General features: G+C 41.6%; 1 protein-coding gene across 1 annotated transcript; it reads right to left on the minus strand.

Moving 5' to 3' along the window:
• Window positions 1–11,430: 11,430 nt before the first annotated feature.
• Window positions 11,431–14,314, minus strand: LOC121856278 (zinc finger protein Noc-like). Its single transcript, XM_042351709.1, has 2 exons — window positions 14,105–14,314; window positions 11,431–13,798 (listed from the first exon to the last, which is right to left on the minus strand). Exons 1-2 carry the CDS (start codon window positions 14,189–14,191, stop codon window positions 12,428–12,430), a joined length of 1,458 nt encoding a protein of 485 aa, XP_042207643.1. The 5' UTR covers window positions 14,192–14,314; the 3' UTR covers window positions 11,431–12,427.
• Window positions 14,315–16,640: the final 2,326 nt, after the last annotated feature.

A 16,640-nucleotide genomic window follows, 5' to 3' on the forward strand; every position in this document is an offset into this window, starting at 1 on the left:
CTGCCTCTTGACAAGCGCGTATTAGGTGATGACAGTCGGTCAAGGAAGGCGGTGATGGGGTGGTGAGGGAAGGTATTGGCCGTGTCTTTTACGCTACTGACGGTGTAACCTCCTCCTGCTACTGACGGTGTAACCTCCTCCTGCTGCTGACGGTGCACCTCGTCCTCCTGCTGACGGTGCACCTCCTCCTGCTGCTGACGGTGCTCTCCTGTTGCTGACGGTGTACCTCCTCCTGCTGACGGTGTACCTCCTGCTGCTGACGGTGTACCTCCTGCTGCTGCTGACGTACCTCCTCCTGCTGACAGTGTACCTCCTCCTGCTGACTGCTGACGGTGTACCTCCTCCTGCTGACGGTGTGCATGCAACTGCTGGTGCTGTTAAGGTTATACTCTGGGTGCTGGTACTGTGGTGTAGCTGTTGTTAGACAGGGAACAGCATGGGAGTAATGATGCAGCTGCTGTAACTGCTGTGTCTGCTGCTGCTGAAATAACAATAGTGATAGTACTGGTGTTGTGATGGTGTTGTGATGGTTTTGTGATGGTGATGTGATGGTGGTGTGATGGTGTTGTGATGGTGTTGTGATGGTGCTGTATTGGTGTTGTGTTGGTTTTGTGATGGTGTGATGGTGATGGATGGTGTGATGGTGTTGTGTTGGTGTTGTGTTGGTGCTGTGTTGGTTTTGTGATGGTGATGTGTTGGTGTTGTGATGGTGTTGTGATGGTGATGTGTTGGTTGTGGGATGGTGTTGTGATGGTGGTGGTAGTAGGTCTCATATTTCTTCAGTACAGGGAATATCGATTAAAAAAAGCTTAAAAAGTATACAGTATATCTATAAACACACACACACACACACACACACACACACACTCAGCTGTAAAATAGCAATAAAAACAATCAGTAACAGGTGAGTGGTACGACAAACAGACAGACAGACAGACAGACATGAACGACACAGGAAGAAAGCATCCCAGCCTCTTTCCTATTAAGGGTTAATTGAGGTTCAGTTTCTTGTCGGCCAGAGACCAAACGTGTACACAACATTGACACCTGAGTAAGCAACAGAACTTCCCTTTAATAGTCCCCCGATCACCTGTGTTTAGGCCATGTTTAAAGGGACTTGTGATGGCCATTCAATGTTTTCTATATTGGGGGGGGGGGGGTTAAGGTATCAATAATAATAACATCAATGCAGTTACATACATACCAACATACATACATACATACATACATACATACATACATACATACATACATACATACATACATACATTAGAATGGGGCACCAGATATTGATCATTATTCAGTGGATATCTGTAAAACTCTGAACAACAGCTACTGTCATCTGTGTAATGTACGAAAACCTGTTCAACCTGACTTTGTAAACAATGTTGTATATTAGTATAACGCCTTGTTTACACCACCTCCAAATTACTGTAAGATAGGAGGAAATTTAAGTCCAGTAAATTTAGAAAACTGGGTAATAAATTAGTCTAAAAACACGGAAGTTAAATACGATAATTCAGTGTGTGTGTGTTTTTATTTTTTGGGGGGTTGTTATCGTAGGTAGACAATCTTACCTGACCTTTTCATTTAGACGAGGCTACAAAAGTGGACAATCACCAGAGGACTAAAAAGAGAGACAGAGAGAGAGAGAAGGAAGTTCAGGTCAGCCACATACGTCTCCAGACTAACATGAAAGACCTTTTGTTTCTGGCGATAAAACTAATAGAAAACTAATTAATTAAAGTGTTTGTAAAAGTACCACCTGAAGAGTTATTAATCATAGGAAGATCATAAGAGCTCTAGCGACAGGTGCTGGTACTGACGGGTGGTTTCCTCGTCGTCAGTAGCGGTCGGGTGTTGAAGCCTCCCTCTCCCGCTGCCCCGCCCTAACATGACATCTAAATCGTCCGAAGGTCTTTTCCCCTGCCAGTCCCCTTGTCGCCTCTGCTTACACAGTCCTGCTTTTCTGCTTATTTTACCGCTTATTTGACCCTGTCTCTCCACCATGATTGCCTCCTCCTCCTCCTCCTACGCCTTTTCTCTCTCTCTCTCTCTCTCTTGATTTCCAGCTTACCGGGGCGTTGTTTTGCTACACGTCCGCTTGGTAAATTGCCACGATTTTTCCACATTTCCTACATGTTTCTCCGGACCCACGTTCCTGCTTATCCTCAACGACTCACCCGACGTCTGAGGCGTTCCATTTGCTTCTCCTATTTCCTTCTGCAGGTATTTTTTTCATTTTTTTTTATTTATCGTTCCCGCTGTCGGCAATTATACACTCTAGTCTTTCAGGGATGGATTTAGCTCGTGCAAGTGCTGATTGGCGTCGTGTGTACAATTGCGAATTATTCTGTCATGAAAATTACAACCTGGAGGAGAATTATAACATTTTCAGGTAGTAACAACCCTCGTCACCAGGGGCTTCCTCCTCCTCCTACCCCTCCCCCTCTCCCTCCTCCTCTTCCTCCCCCACCCCTTTCATCTTCCTCCTCCCCTACCTCCTTCCTCCTTCTCACTGCCAACAGAATTTTATTACATATCGGTGTTGGAAGCTTCAAACAGGGGAGGGGCCAAGCACATCTTCCTGCACTATTTGTTCACTGAATTTATGACTAAAGTTAAGTGTTGAAAATAAAATGAAGGTCTTACAGATGAAGCTGGCGGGTTGGTTATCTTGATAGTGAATTAGTTGGCTGCTAGCGGGATGGTTTGCTAGTTAAGTGCCTGGTTGGTTATCTCGTTAACTGACTGACTGGCTGTTTGACTGGTTAGCGAGTTGGTTGTTTAGTAGACAAGTTAGTTTTTAAACTGTGTGGTTTACTGGATGGATGGCTGGCTGATTGGCTGGCTGGCTGGCTGGCTGGCTGGCTGGCTGGCTGGCTGATTGGCTGGCTGGCTCACCACAACAACTCACAGACCTGGCTGGTACTATCTCATTCCAGGTCTCCCGCCCACCTCTTGTCCAGGGTTGTTCTGTCACCATTACGTCAGTGTGTGTGTGTGTGTGTGTGTGTGTGTGTGTGTGTGTGTGTGTGTGTGTGTGTGTGTGCTCAATAATATGCATGCTTGGATTTGTGAACACATGCATATATAATTCAAACATGTGACTATATACAGAGAAATTTATATATACGTATATATAGGAATTTATGTATGAGTTTGGTTGTATTAATACATGTATGGATGAACAGGTGGGGGAGTGTATCATTGGTGTGTATGGTCTAAAATACAAAGCTGTGAAATAGTCTAATAAATAAATACATAAATAAATATTAAGTAAATAAATAAATAAATAAATAAATATTAAGTAAATAAATAAATAAAGAAGTAATGAACACAAAATATAAATAATCAAAGTAATTAAATAAATAAATTTCACTTTCATACAATATCCACAAAGTAATTTTTCTGTTAATTTCATTCCCTTCCTGTACCTTATCCCTCGTTTATCAGATATTATATTTATCTTCTTTAATGTCTGTCATCATCTTCATTGTCTCCCTTTATCTCTCAGTATCTCTCTCTATTTCACTTCTCATTAAATTGGACATTTCCTCCTAATTTACATTATTCTCTCTGTTGTGATTCCTGTCTTTATCGTAATAATTCATTGTTTTGGTTTATTTATGAGACTTTGTGCTGTTTAATTTATTCTTTCTACTTTAATTTATCTCTTTAATCAGTTCTGGTTGGGAAGTAAAACATGGGAATAAATACCGTTTGGGTGATGATAGTTTTGTGGGTATTAATATTTTTTTTTTTAGGGGGGGAGGATTATCTCTCTCTCTATTTCCTTGTGTGTGTTTTTTTTTCAATATTTTACCCGAGAAACAAAGAAATGGTTTATTTGCTTGTTTTTCTCAGGAAGATTTTTCGTTGTAGTTACAATTTCAGGAAAACACAATACAAATTATAAGTCAACATTAACAATACTAACATAACATAATCTACCTTAACTCACACTTAACTAATTTAAGTAAATATTAGTTATATTAAGACAATAATGACCATCTTATATAATACAGTGTAACCATATATGCACTAAAACTCGTCTGATACCCAGGAAGTCTTACCAACGAGAAGATAAATGATATTTTCATTTCACAAGTCAGTGTCGTGTGGAGTTTGAAACGAAAGGGTCTTCCCAAAGGACTTAACAACATCCAACTTTTTTTTTCCCACAACAGAAATATTAATTCACGTATAGCAAATTCTAACCTAACCTAACCTAACCTCTCTCGCAATATCCTAACCCACAATGAGGGAAATTTCAATAATAAATACATTGGCAACTTAATTATTACATGGAATCTTATCTGGTTTCCGCTATGAACAGATATTTTCATACTATTAATAATATATAATTTTTGTATATATATAAATGTTATCATCATACAGAGCCATCAGAGGAATGATATAAACAAATAATTTATATACCGTAATTTGATTTTGATTGTTACCTGGTGATGGGAATATGTAAAGGTGTGTTTACGTGTTAATACAGGTGTCGTCATTTCCCTTTGCTTTATTTATATAACCTCACCTCCCCCTTTACTTCCCTGAGCTGGTACTGTAGATGATGATGATGATGATGATGGTGGTGGTTAAGGAGAGGGAGGAGGGAAGGGCTCTCCTGAAGGTGGTAATGACGAGGTAATAACGGCTGGACTAAGTACTGTCGTTTCCTCCGTGATTATGTCAGTGCTATGGGACGTGGTCTTCCTCCTCCCTATGTTGGTTCTGTTACAGCTACCACAACCACCACCACTACTACTACTACTACTACTACTACTACTACTACTACTACTACTACTACTTTGTTTTTATTTTTTTTCTCAAATAAGGCCTCCATCCTCCCCTTATAGCCATACGTTCGCCACCATATTATTACCTTTATATTAAATATCCTAATACATAAGTAGTTATCCTAGCTGTGTTGAGTTAGTTGAGCCGCAGATCTATGCGGCATTCAGTGACTGTTGCCTCATTCAATATCTGCAACTGTTGTCGGCTTTGCAGGCCGATGCTCTCGTTCCCCTGAGGCAGAGCAAAGCCGACCGAAGGAGAGAGAAGGACGGTCGACATCTCATCCAGGCTGTAACATAACTTCAGGGCTGCTGCTTCTGTTCGGATATCACCTCCGCGAGTCTGGCGTAGAAGCATCTTGCACTTGGTCCTATCCCACCAGAGGTTGTGATCACTAGAGTAGTGAAGCTGCCTTGACCAACGTTCTGAATTCTCTCCCCATATGCCTACTACTACTGCTACGATTACTAGGACTACTCAGGATGCTGTCTGGCGTTGAGTCATAGTGTTGTTGCTATTTACTATCACTACTGTCGTTGCTGTCGCTTCTGCTATTGTAACTGCGGGTCATTACGAGACAGGAACAAGGCAGTTAATAACGTGGTAAGATGGGGAGTGACACACTGGTCGTCCCCTCTTCGGAAAACCAGTAATACCTGACCCCCCTCTCTCTCTCTCTCTCTCTCTCTCTCTCTCTCTCTCAATGATAATGAATCCGTCTTGCATCCAAAGCAAAATAGAGAAAGAGAGAGATAGAGTATGAAGGAGAGAGAGAGAGAGAAAGAGAGAGAGAGATAATGAAAATATGAATAAGAAGGAATAAAAGAAAGAACGAGTACGAGAGAACAAAAACGAGAGAGAACGAAACTGCAGGTAAAAAAAAAATCCTGTGTCAGCACCGTGAACAAAAGCATGCATATTATCCAACATAAACACAGTACAGTCTCGCCCACGTACACGGTGAGGTGAGTTGGTCATTACGGGAGCCATGGTTGTGTGAAATGATACTTTCTGGAGACTTTAAAACAGGTGTAATTTATAGGTTGAAATACGTGTAAATTGAACACTTACCTGATTTATTGTTGTATTTTCAGGAAATAAACGTCTAAATATACACATTCTGTAGATATTACATACAAAAAAATAATAATAATTTCTAGTCATTTTTAGCTTCTCGTGTATTTGATTCGTAGTTTCTACATAATAGTAAGCATTTAGAAAGTGATTCCCATCTTGTAGTATCGTTAGAAGTGGTTAATTTTACGAGCTAGTGAACATTTTAATAAGGTATTCTGCTTGAGGAATATTTTAACTTGTCTTGATGGTGTTGTTTGAGGCGATGTTTCTAGGTCGTTGGCTGGTAAGGTGAGAGATGTGTGTGTGTGTGTGTGTGTGTGTTAGGTTACAGTTGTGAAGGAGTTTATGCTCTGTAACGGTAACCCTCTCTCTCTCTCTCTCTCTCATTTTCCTCATCCCCTCCTAACTTTTCTCCTAATCACACTCGTCTTTCGACCTCTTCTTCACCTCCCTCCTCGCTTCCACCTCTTATTCCTCCTCCTCCTCCTGCTCGTTAAATCCCAATTCAGTCTGTTCCCCCTCTCATCTTCCTCAATCCCACTCACCTAATAATCCTTCCCTTTTCAGCTTCCACCACTCATTTCCCGTCCTTTCAGTCAACTCACCTTCCTTCCCCTCTCAGAAAACTTCCTTCAACTTCACCTCCCCACTCATGTTTCAACTTCTCCCTCTCCTCCCACTCAACCGTCAACTTCTCCCTCTCCTCCCACTCAACCCTCAACCTCTACCTCTCCTCCCACTCACCCCTCTCTATCCCCACTCCGCTGACCGTCCCTCATGGGGTAGTATTACAGAACTTTTTAATAATATGCATCAGCCGTTAAGAGTCGATGAACGGTGAACGGACATGGTGAACATCCAAGGTGAACACACGTGATGAAAGAGTGTGGTGAACGTATAGGGTGAACAGACGTGATGAAAGAGTGTGGTGAACGGACATGGTGAACAGCCAAAGTGAACACACGTGATGAAAGAGTGTGGTGAACTTATAGGGTGAACAGACGTGGTGAACAATCAAGGTGAACAGATTTGATGAAAAGAAGGCGAACAGATATAGTGACAAGAGAGTGAACGTATATGGTGAATATATAAAGTGAAAAGAGTGAACGTATATGGTGAAGGGATGGTGATTGTAGCGAACGAACGCAACGAATGGATTTAATGAACGAAAGGAATGAACTTAGCGCTACACTTACTAAAGATGAACGACTGTAAATATATTTTTGGGGTGAGAAAAAGGCTTATTCAATAGTTAGGTTATATTATTATTATTATTATTATTATTATTATTATTATTATTATTATTATTATTATTATTATTATTATTATTATTATTATTATTATTAATATTATTAATATTATTAATATTATTATTATTATTATTATTATTATTATTATTATTATTATTATTATTATTATTTTATTATTATATTATCATTATATTATTATTATTATTATTATTATTATTATCATATTATTATTATTATTATTATTATTATTAATATTATTATTATTATTATTATTATTTTATTATTATTATTATTATATTTTTATTTTGCTATTATTATTATTATCATTTTATTTTTCGTAATGTTTTCATATTCTCATTTTATTTATTTATTTATTTATTGTTATTTTGTCATATATCAAACATTCATTCTAGTGAGATATTTTAGGTCATGAAATTATCAACATGTGGAATCACTCACTATGTAAATTACTGTCATTATAACGTAATTCCCGGAGTTATTACTGTAATTTGGGGAACATTAGTAGTTTTAAGAGAGACACACAAGCTTCACTTACCTAAAACATTATGAACAGAGGTATTTGACCTCCTATATATGGTCCCTCATCCCTGTCAGTATGAGTTTGTTCTGGGTATTAGGGAATAAGTAAATTGGACAGACATTAAAGAACAGGAGACATAGACAGAGAACACAGTGTGTTGTGTTGTGTTGTGTCGTGTTGCATTTGTTTACCTGTTCTCAGTATCCTACAGGTGAGTCAGTGAATTAAAGACAAAGATAAAGAATAATAAAAAAAAAGATAATAATCAGATAAATTAAGATATATTATGTATACCTACTCGTGAATATAATCTATGTATACTGGGTCAAACACTCATTACGGGGTACAGGTGTAATCAAGCCTTCTTCCTGTATGATACCTGTTCCTATCTGTGTGTTTGTTCACGGGAGTATACACCATCAGAGATCAATATACTCACAGTGTGTTTGAAAGTATACCCAGGTGATATATCGATCAGTGTGACGTAATTTACCTGGTTTACTTTGTACCTGTCACGTCATATTACTACCTGGATGTATGCCATGTGTCAATATAACGCCATATGTATTAGAATAATTGGATATAGTAGGCAGATTAATATGTAAATTTTATATCTGACAACAGGTAATGTATTTATATAATTGTATACCGTGTGTGTGTGTGTGTGTGTGTGTGTGTGTGTGTACTCATGGTCATATATCTTACAGTAACAACTTAAGTGAACACGTTCATGGTCTAAAAAAAAAAGTTGATATATAACTCTTAATATTTAATGTCCCAGGTAAGTTAGTCACTCGGAACTGACTGGTGTTAATTCTTCCGTCAGTTTTTATATAGACATTATAAAAACCTTCGCTACACTGATGTCTCATCATCATATATGTTTACTGATGTGTGGGGGAAATGGACCTTGGGGTATTTATCATCGTGGATATATTTATTATTTCTTTTGGATAATTCTAACATATGACTTTAACCCTCACTATGTCACCATGACAACGAGACGGTAATCTATGCTTCTCAGAGACTCGTAACATTAACCACTGTAACACTTAAGGAGAAGAAAAACGCCTCAGCTGACTCGCTTTAACCACGATGTAAAGATGACAAACCAAAAATGGCGTTAAAAGCGCAGTGAGACTCGAAGCATTACCGGACGCGTGCTCTCTCCTACCACATGTGGATTAGAGGAAAATTAAGGTAAGCGGCTCTTTGGTCGTATCATAATGAGTGCCGCTCGTCTGGCCGATTGACGTGTATATGTACCGCGATGACAGGGAGGCAGATAAGGCGTATCAGTGAACGCGACGAGGCAAGACACAAATTATTCCCATCTGGTGCGGGTTGACAGGTATGATGGTGAGGGGGAGGGGGGAGCCGCGACCCTCCCAGCCAGCCAGCCAGCTTGCCTGTGACTGCTCCCACGATGACTGTTCTTGCTTTTGACGGCTCTACTCTACCTTTGACCGCTAGAGATGACTGTTTTAGCTTTGGTTTAGCTTTTCTGTGACAACTGTAGACATGACTGTTCTAGCTTTGGTTTAGCTCTTACTGTTCTTCTTTAGCTGTTAATAGACGCTACTGTTTTAAGCCCTGTTTTAGCTTTCACTAGTCTTGTTATGGCCAATTGAGACGTGATTGTTCTATCTGTGTATTTCTTATTTCGACTGGATTGATACTGAGTGGTCCAAGTTTAACTGTGTTTGTTTTAGCTGTTTGCTTTGTTTTAGCTCTGACTTCTCGTTTTGACTGGTTTAATTAGCGAGTATTTTAGCTGTATCTGTTTTTACATTCACTGTTCCATTTTAACTGTGGTTACTAGAGACTGGACTGTTTTAGCTTTGGAGTGTTGTAGATTCGGTTATTCTAGCTTTGGTTACCCCGGTTATTACTATTCTAGCTTTACTTAGTCAGCTTTCAGAGACTAGTGATTACTTTACTTCCGAGTCTCGTAGCTGTCATTGCCGTGTGTCTGACAGCTTCATCTTTGACTTGGGTAACTTTGTCTCCTAGTGATATTTGCTCACTAGCCTTGGACTACAGATATTTCCTAAGTTAATTTGTTAAGACATTATGTTTTCTCTCTGTCTATCAGGTTAGGCTAAATTTTCCTCGTAAAAATAAGAGATGGTTAATTTTACCTATTGTGAGAGATTGTATGTGTATTTATCGGTGTCTACCTACCTGTATATACGAGCATGAAGTTAGACATACACACATTCCTTTTTCTGAGTATATGTGTATATTTGGGTACACGGACTAATGAATTCTACTAACATCTTTCTGTGTATGTTAGTGTACAGTATATCAGTGTGTGTGTTCGTGTATTACTCATTTTACGTATTTTTAGTTCTTTTCCTTCAAACAGTACAATCATTCATGTCTTATACAGTACTGTGTTAAAAAATATAATTTATTTATATTCATCATCGTCCGCTGTTTTAGTTTCATTTCCTAGTATAGTTTTCCTGCCTAATGGTGGAGACGGCAACTCTCTCTCCGCTGGGTGTGAGGTGCGGTGTGCTGTTCCCGTAGACTTATTTGTACCCAACACCGCTCGCTGGGCCGCCTCACCACCCGGCGGGCCTCAGTACAGCGTCATTTTATGTGCGGAGTATCTGGAGAACTTTTATATTAAGTATAAAATCTTCTAATATCGAGAATTATTATATTTTTTTATTATTGTTTTCGTTATAGTTCACATCTTCCTTTAAGGTGAGATTAACCATGAAAGGTTTTGGATCTTTTCGTTATTTTCCGTCCTTGTGTATAAGTTGTCTCCCTCACAGCTCTGCCTGCACCTCCACCCGTAACATTAACTTCTCTTGTGCTTCTTAACTCTTACTGTTTCATGAATCAACTTTTTAAATAAATTATTTGTTTTTTATGATATTTATTTTTGTTTGTTTGTTAAGGTAACAGATGATTATTCCACTTATTCTGATGTTTTATATATTCTAACAAATGACCATTTTATATATATATATATATCTTGATAAAATCACACGGGAAAATGGAAACAACGGAGCACCTTAGCTTTCATTGTGGATTTACATGATATATATATATATATATATATATATATATATATATATATATATATAGTGTGTGTATATATTGTAATGGAGCTTTTACTCTTTGCATTTTATCTTGCTAGACGTATGTTAATATTAGGCTAATTTGCATTGTATAATTATGTATCTTTTCAGTTATGTATAATATACAATGTTGATGTAGTTTAATATATACATAATAACTACATCACTGTCTACAATCTCATGACATCTTCATGTAGCGACATTTGTTCTTTCATAATATTTTCATCCTCTGGGGAAATATTTTAAATAAATTTATAAAAAGATGAAAATCTTAAAATACTTAATATTTTTGTTTGTGTTGGAACTTGTCCAATACAATCTTGTAAAAAATTGTAGAGCATTATCTTGTGTCAAAGCACATTTTCCACACACAGTACTTGTGAATCTTTGATGTTTAATACAAATGTTCTTAAAAACATATTCATGAGCTAGTGGTGTTTTGGTGAAGGCTGAAGGCTTTTACTCAAAAATTATTACTAGAAGCAATATATCTGTAGCTTATTCAATCATGTACTGTATAGTGTGGTAGTGACTTGTGAGACAGTAGAGTTATGGAAGTATTCTCAGATACTGTAGGTTTAACTACATGAACTTGCCCCAGGCAGGTGACACCCAGACAGGCCCTCGTCAGTGTTAAACAATAAAACCAATTTAATCTGACTTTGTTTTCTTTATTGCGTGCAATTTATATAGATATATATTTGTGGAGAATAGCAGTGGTAAATTTTTAATTTAAGGTACATAGAAAGTTGCACATATTTCTCAAGTTGAGCAGACTAGATATGTTCTTTGTGCAAAACAGAACAATGAAGATGAAGCATTTGAAAAATAGTCATGAATTTTAAAAGCCTATGTGGAGAAAACATTGGTGCAATCTGGTTCATTTCAGGATTTTATTCAACAGAAAAATATAAACATAGTAAGTCATTGATCACGACTATGGTTTTGTTATAAACCTTTCGCTTTGGTTGGCTGCTGGGGAGCGTTGCTTGCCTAAGTTTACACTTTACCTTCAGTGTGCACTTGGGGTAGTCAGGCAGTCCAAGGTAAATCAAAACCATGAGGTTTCTCTTAGAAAACTCATATATTTTAATAATTAGGCATAATTCCAAATAACTTTCAATATACATATTCACCACTGAGAAAAATATTTACAGGATATTATGTACAAACTTAGGCTATCACAGTCAAAAAACAAATGAAAGAATCATTAAGCACAAAAATATTCGCCAAGAGAATCCCATCGCAGACTTGATGCTGCTTTTGTTTTTCAATAAACTGTTATAATTCCTGGGCGAGATTTTTGTGCGGTCCTGGAGGCCTGATGGGCGACGGCGGCGGTGGTGAGGTGATGTGGCGGCGGCGACTGAGGGCGCCACACTGCTACTGCCACCCCAGCCACACACCGCCAGGAGGGGCGCGTCACTCCCCGAGAGTTCCACAGCGCCTCTCCTCGCCCCGCTATAAACCGGCGGCGGCCTGAGTACCACTTCTCACTGGCTGCTGAGCAGATGCTTTGGCACAGTCGCCTCTAAGGGGCGGGTCTTTTTGATTATAGCACCTGATATGAGTTTCACCAGCACGTTCCTTCCCCCCCACACCTGCCGGAGCTGTGAGTCCCGGAGGTCTCACTTAGTTTAGGAGGGCGCACATCAGAGGGGCGGCCTGGGGTAGAGGCCGGCATAGGGCGAGGGGTAACCTGGAGGATAGGCTGAGAGAGCAGAAGCGTAAGGAGAGAGGCCGGGTAGTGTTGGTGTGAGGGCGGCTGACGCAGAGAGGGAGGTGGGCTTGTTGTACGGGTGATACCTGCTGGCCGTCAGGGGGGACAGGGCGGGCGGAGGGTAGGGCATGCCAGGCCGGGAGAGGGCGGAGTGAGCTGATCCCAGAAGGGCGGCGTGGGCATGCAGAGGGCTGGAAAGAAGACTGAGGGAGGTGGTGTCGGCAGTCATGTTGGTGTGGGTCCTGAGGTGTTGTAGCAGTTCCTCAGACGTGGAAAACCGCTTTCCGCAGTAGGTGTCCCCGGCTATCCAGTTGCACAAGTAGGGTCTTGGAGGTGCGGTAAGGAGTGAGGAGGGGGAGGGAGAGTAGAGGGAGGCAGCAGCAGCCGCAGCCACGGAGGTGGGCGGCAGGATACTGCTGGCGGGCACCAGGGACGACGAGGGTAAGGATGAAAGACCGGGCAGGGCACTCAACGCTGCTTTTGCCTGCTCACACTGTGTACATGACGGAGGGCAGGCGCCACCTGACTGTAGAAGGTGGTTGTTCTGCACGGAGTAGGGGCACCCGGTGCAGTAAGGGTCACGACACACTGGCACTACAGCCTCGCCACCTCCTGCAGTTTTAACACGTGTGTAGGTTAGGTAAGGCGAGGCCAGGATTGAGGGAGACAGACAGGCGGTACTGTGGAGGCCTGCGGAGGAGTAGAGGGCGGCGGCAGCGGCGCCTGGGTAGACGGAGGCCAATGTGGAGGGTAGTCCGTGTAGGCCAAGACCGTGCATGAGGCCAGGGTGAGCACCTCGCAGGGCAGGGTGACTCTCCAGGCCAGGGTAGCCTGGGGACAGCAGTGTCGGCACTCCAGTCCTGTAGGTGCCAAGGGGAACATCTTTTGGGTGGCCAGCCAGCACCTCGAGGCCCGACCTGATGATGGGTGTGGTGGAGGCCGAGGAGGTGGCACTGGCCTCGATACTCCGACGCCCACTCTCCTCCTTGGTAATACCCCCCGAGGATCCACCTCCATTGCTGGAGTTAGAGGGGGACCTGGCACTGGAGGGGTGACTGGCCGGGGTCTTCCTGCCAGAGGTCTTCTCCTCGTTGTTTGTCTCCTCAGTCATGTTCTTCTTGGTGGCGCTCTCGTACGGCTTAAACGCCGGAGAGCGTCGTGTGGAGTCTTGTGGTGTTGGGGTCGACTTTTCCTTCTTCTCCTCCTCCTTCTTCTTCTCAGAAGGCAGAGGTTTGGAAGAGTCTGCTCCAATCTGGGAGCATGTCTGCGCCAGGAGCGCGAGGGGTGACTTTTTGGCGTCCAGCTGAAAAAGAGAAAATGATTTCGTTACTCACTCGTTGTGACTGTGAGAGGCGGTGGTATACAGCACACACATACTTGGCTTTGACACGATTTTCAAAATTTTCAAATAAAGAAAGTAAATTACTAAAAATTTAAATCTTTTACTATAACAAGAATTTTGCTTCCATATCCGTAATCATGAACGCTAAAATCGATGCACCATGTCGCACAAGCATCACACTTGTTAAACGAATTTTCGACTGTGTCGAGGCACACGACAGATACTAAGTCCCAAAAAATTGAGAAAACCCACAGACGCGTCTCTTACCGTGGTGGGTAGTGGAGACAGGTAATCCGGTTGTAAATATTGATTACTGCCTGCAGTCAACATCCCTTTGGACTCGAGAACCACCATTAGCACAGTATTTTTGTGAGCACTAGATCCTTCAATAAAAAAAACAATCAGCACTTCAGCACAGGCAGCTATCGTTCTCGCCTCCGAACACGATGGTTTCTCTACTGGTACTGAGCAGTTGGCTGGCCGCGTGAGATGTAGTCAGCCTGGCCGTGACGTCACAGTTTGCACTCCTGACGTCGTCGTCGACACACACCACTGTTGCCCGGGCCACGTTGTCTGGCTGGCGGACGTACGATTCGGTCTCAACTATTTTATACTTACATTATGACTAGTATTATAAATGTTAGTTCATTGTACATGTTGAAATAACTTTCATAACAATTTTCCTAAAGTAGAGGACTTGAAGGGCATCATATAGCGTAAATCATGTTTTCTCACAAGCTACAACGACGGAACATGACTTACGTGTATACATGAAAGTATGCACACACACACACACACACACACAGTAAGGGACTTTATAACCAACAGTACAACGAAAGACCTCTGTAGGGGCCCAGTGGTGACGCGTCATCCTATACCGCCGTCAGGAGAGTGATGGGCGTCACACACCAGGCCAGAGGAGGGAGACCTGGAAACCTTCTACTGCTTGGCCTCGTGTACATGTAGAGGAGAGATGTGATGTGTACAGAGAGTTGTGGTGTGTACAGAGGAGAGATGTGATGTGTGCAGAGAGATGTGATGTGTACAGAGAGTTGGGATGAGCACAGAGAGAATTGTGATGTGCACAGAGAGAGTTGTGATGTGCACAGAGAGAGTTGTGATGTGCACAGAGAGAGTTGTGATGTGCACAGAGAGAGTTGTGATGTGTACAGAGTGTTGTGATGTGCACAGAGAGAGTTGTGATGTGCACAGAGAGAGTTGTGATGTGCACAGAGAGAGTTGTGATGTGTACAGAGAGAGTTGTGATGTGTACAGAGAGTTTGTGATGTGCACAGAGAGAGTTGTGATGTGTACAGAGAGTTGTGATGTGTACAGAGAGTTGTGATGTGTACAGAGTGTTGTGATGTGCACATAGAGTTGTGATGTGCACAGAGAGAGGTTGTGATGTGCACAGAGGGGTTAATGATGTGTGCAGAGTGTTGTGATGTGCACATAGAGGATTGTGATGTGCACAGAGAGTTGTGATGTGCACAGAGAGTTGTGATGTGTACAGAGTGTTGTGATGTGCACATAGGGGGTGTGATATTGCACAGAGAGTTGTGATGTGCACAGAAGTTGTGATGTGTACAGAGTGTTGTGATGTGCACAGAGAGTTAATGATGTGCACAGAGAGGAGTTGTGATGTGTACAGAGTGTTGTGATGTGCAGAGAGAGTTGTGATGTGCACAGAGAGAGTTGTGATGTGCACAGAGAGAGTTTGTGATGTGCACAGAATGGTATGATGTGCACAGAGAGAGTTGTGATGTGCACAGAGAGTTAATGATGTGTACAAGAGAGAGTTGTGATGTGCACAGAGAGAGTTGTGATATTGCACAGAGAGTTGTGATGTGTACAGAGAGTTGTGATGTGCACAAGAGAGAGTTGTGATGTGCACAGAGAGAAGGTTGTGATGTGTACAGAGGTTATGATAATGCACAGAGAGTTGTGATGTGCACAGAGAGGATTAATGATGTGTACAGAGTGTTGTGATGTGTACAGAGAGTTGTGGTGTGTACAGAGGAGAGATGTGATGTGTGCAGAGAGATGTGATGTGTACAGAGAGTTGGGATGAGCACAGAGAGAATTGTGATGTGCACAGAGAGAGTTGTGATGTGCACAGAGAGAGTTGTGATGTGCACAGAGAGAGTTGTGATGTGCACAGAGAGAGTTGTGATGTGTACAGAGTGTTGTGATGTGCACAGAGAGAGTTGTGATGTGCACAGAGAGTTGTGATGTGCAGAGAGAGTTGTGATGTGCACAGAGAGAGTTGTGATGTGTACAGAGTGTTGTGATGTGCACAGAGAGTTGTGATGTGTACATATGTGTCCTTCAAGCTTCCTCACTAGAACCAGCATAAGACTAAATGGTAAATTGGAGTTAAATTGATCCACGTTGAGAAAATTTCCAAAAGCTAAATAAAAAAATTGAGTTACACGTTAAACGGGTCGTTTCTACATTCTATAATTATATACACGTGTAAACACCTTCCCTGGCCTTACTATCCCTCCCTGACCTAACTATCCCCCAACCACCCATACCTAACTCCCCTCCATCCCCCTTTACCTCTCTTTCTTCCTCTCTTACCTTTGACCCTCCTCTACCCTTAGCTACTCACCATCCTTTACCCATCACCCCTTTCCCTCCTCCCCTTATCCACTATTCCCTTTTTGGATCACCTGAAGAATTGTCACCCCAGAGTCCGGCTGGGTGACAATTCTTCAGGTGGCAACACCTGGGGTGACAATTCTTCAGGTGGAGCAGGCTGGGGTGACAATTCTTCAGGTGATCCCCCTTTTTTCCTCCC

This window comes from Homarus americanus, unplaced genomic scaffold (assembly GCF_018991925.1).
Source record: "Homarus americanus isolate GMGI-L3 unplaced genomic scaffold, GMGI_Hamer_2.0 scaffold1024, whole genome shotgun sequence".
NCBI lineage: Eukaryota > Metazoa > Arthropoda > Malacostraca > Decapoda > Nephropidae > Homarus > Homarus americanus.

Bases quoted from the DNA above. Each gene is read 5' to 3' on its own strand.
- LOC121856278 (XM_042351709.1), bottom strand. From the start codon at position 14,191: ATGGTGGTTCTCGAGTCCAAAGGGATGTTGACTGCAGGCAGTAATCAA. The intron at 13,799-14,104 runs GTAAGAGACGCG...TCTCTTTTTCAG, and splicing joins TGTCTCCACTACCCACCACG to CTGGACGCCAAAAAGTCACC.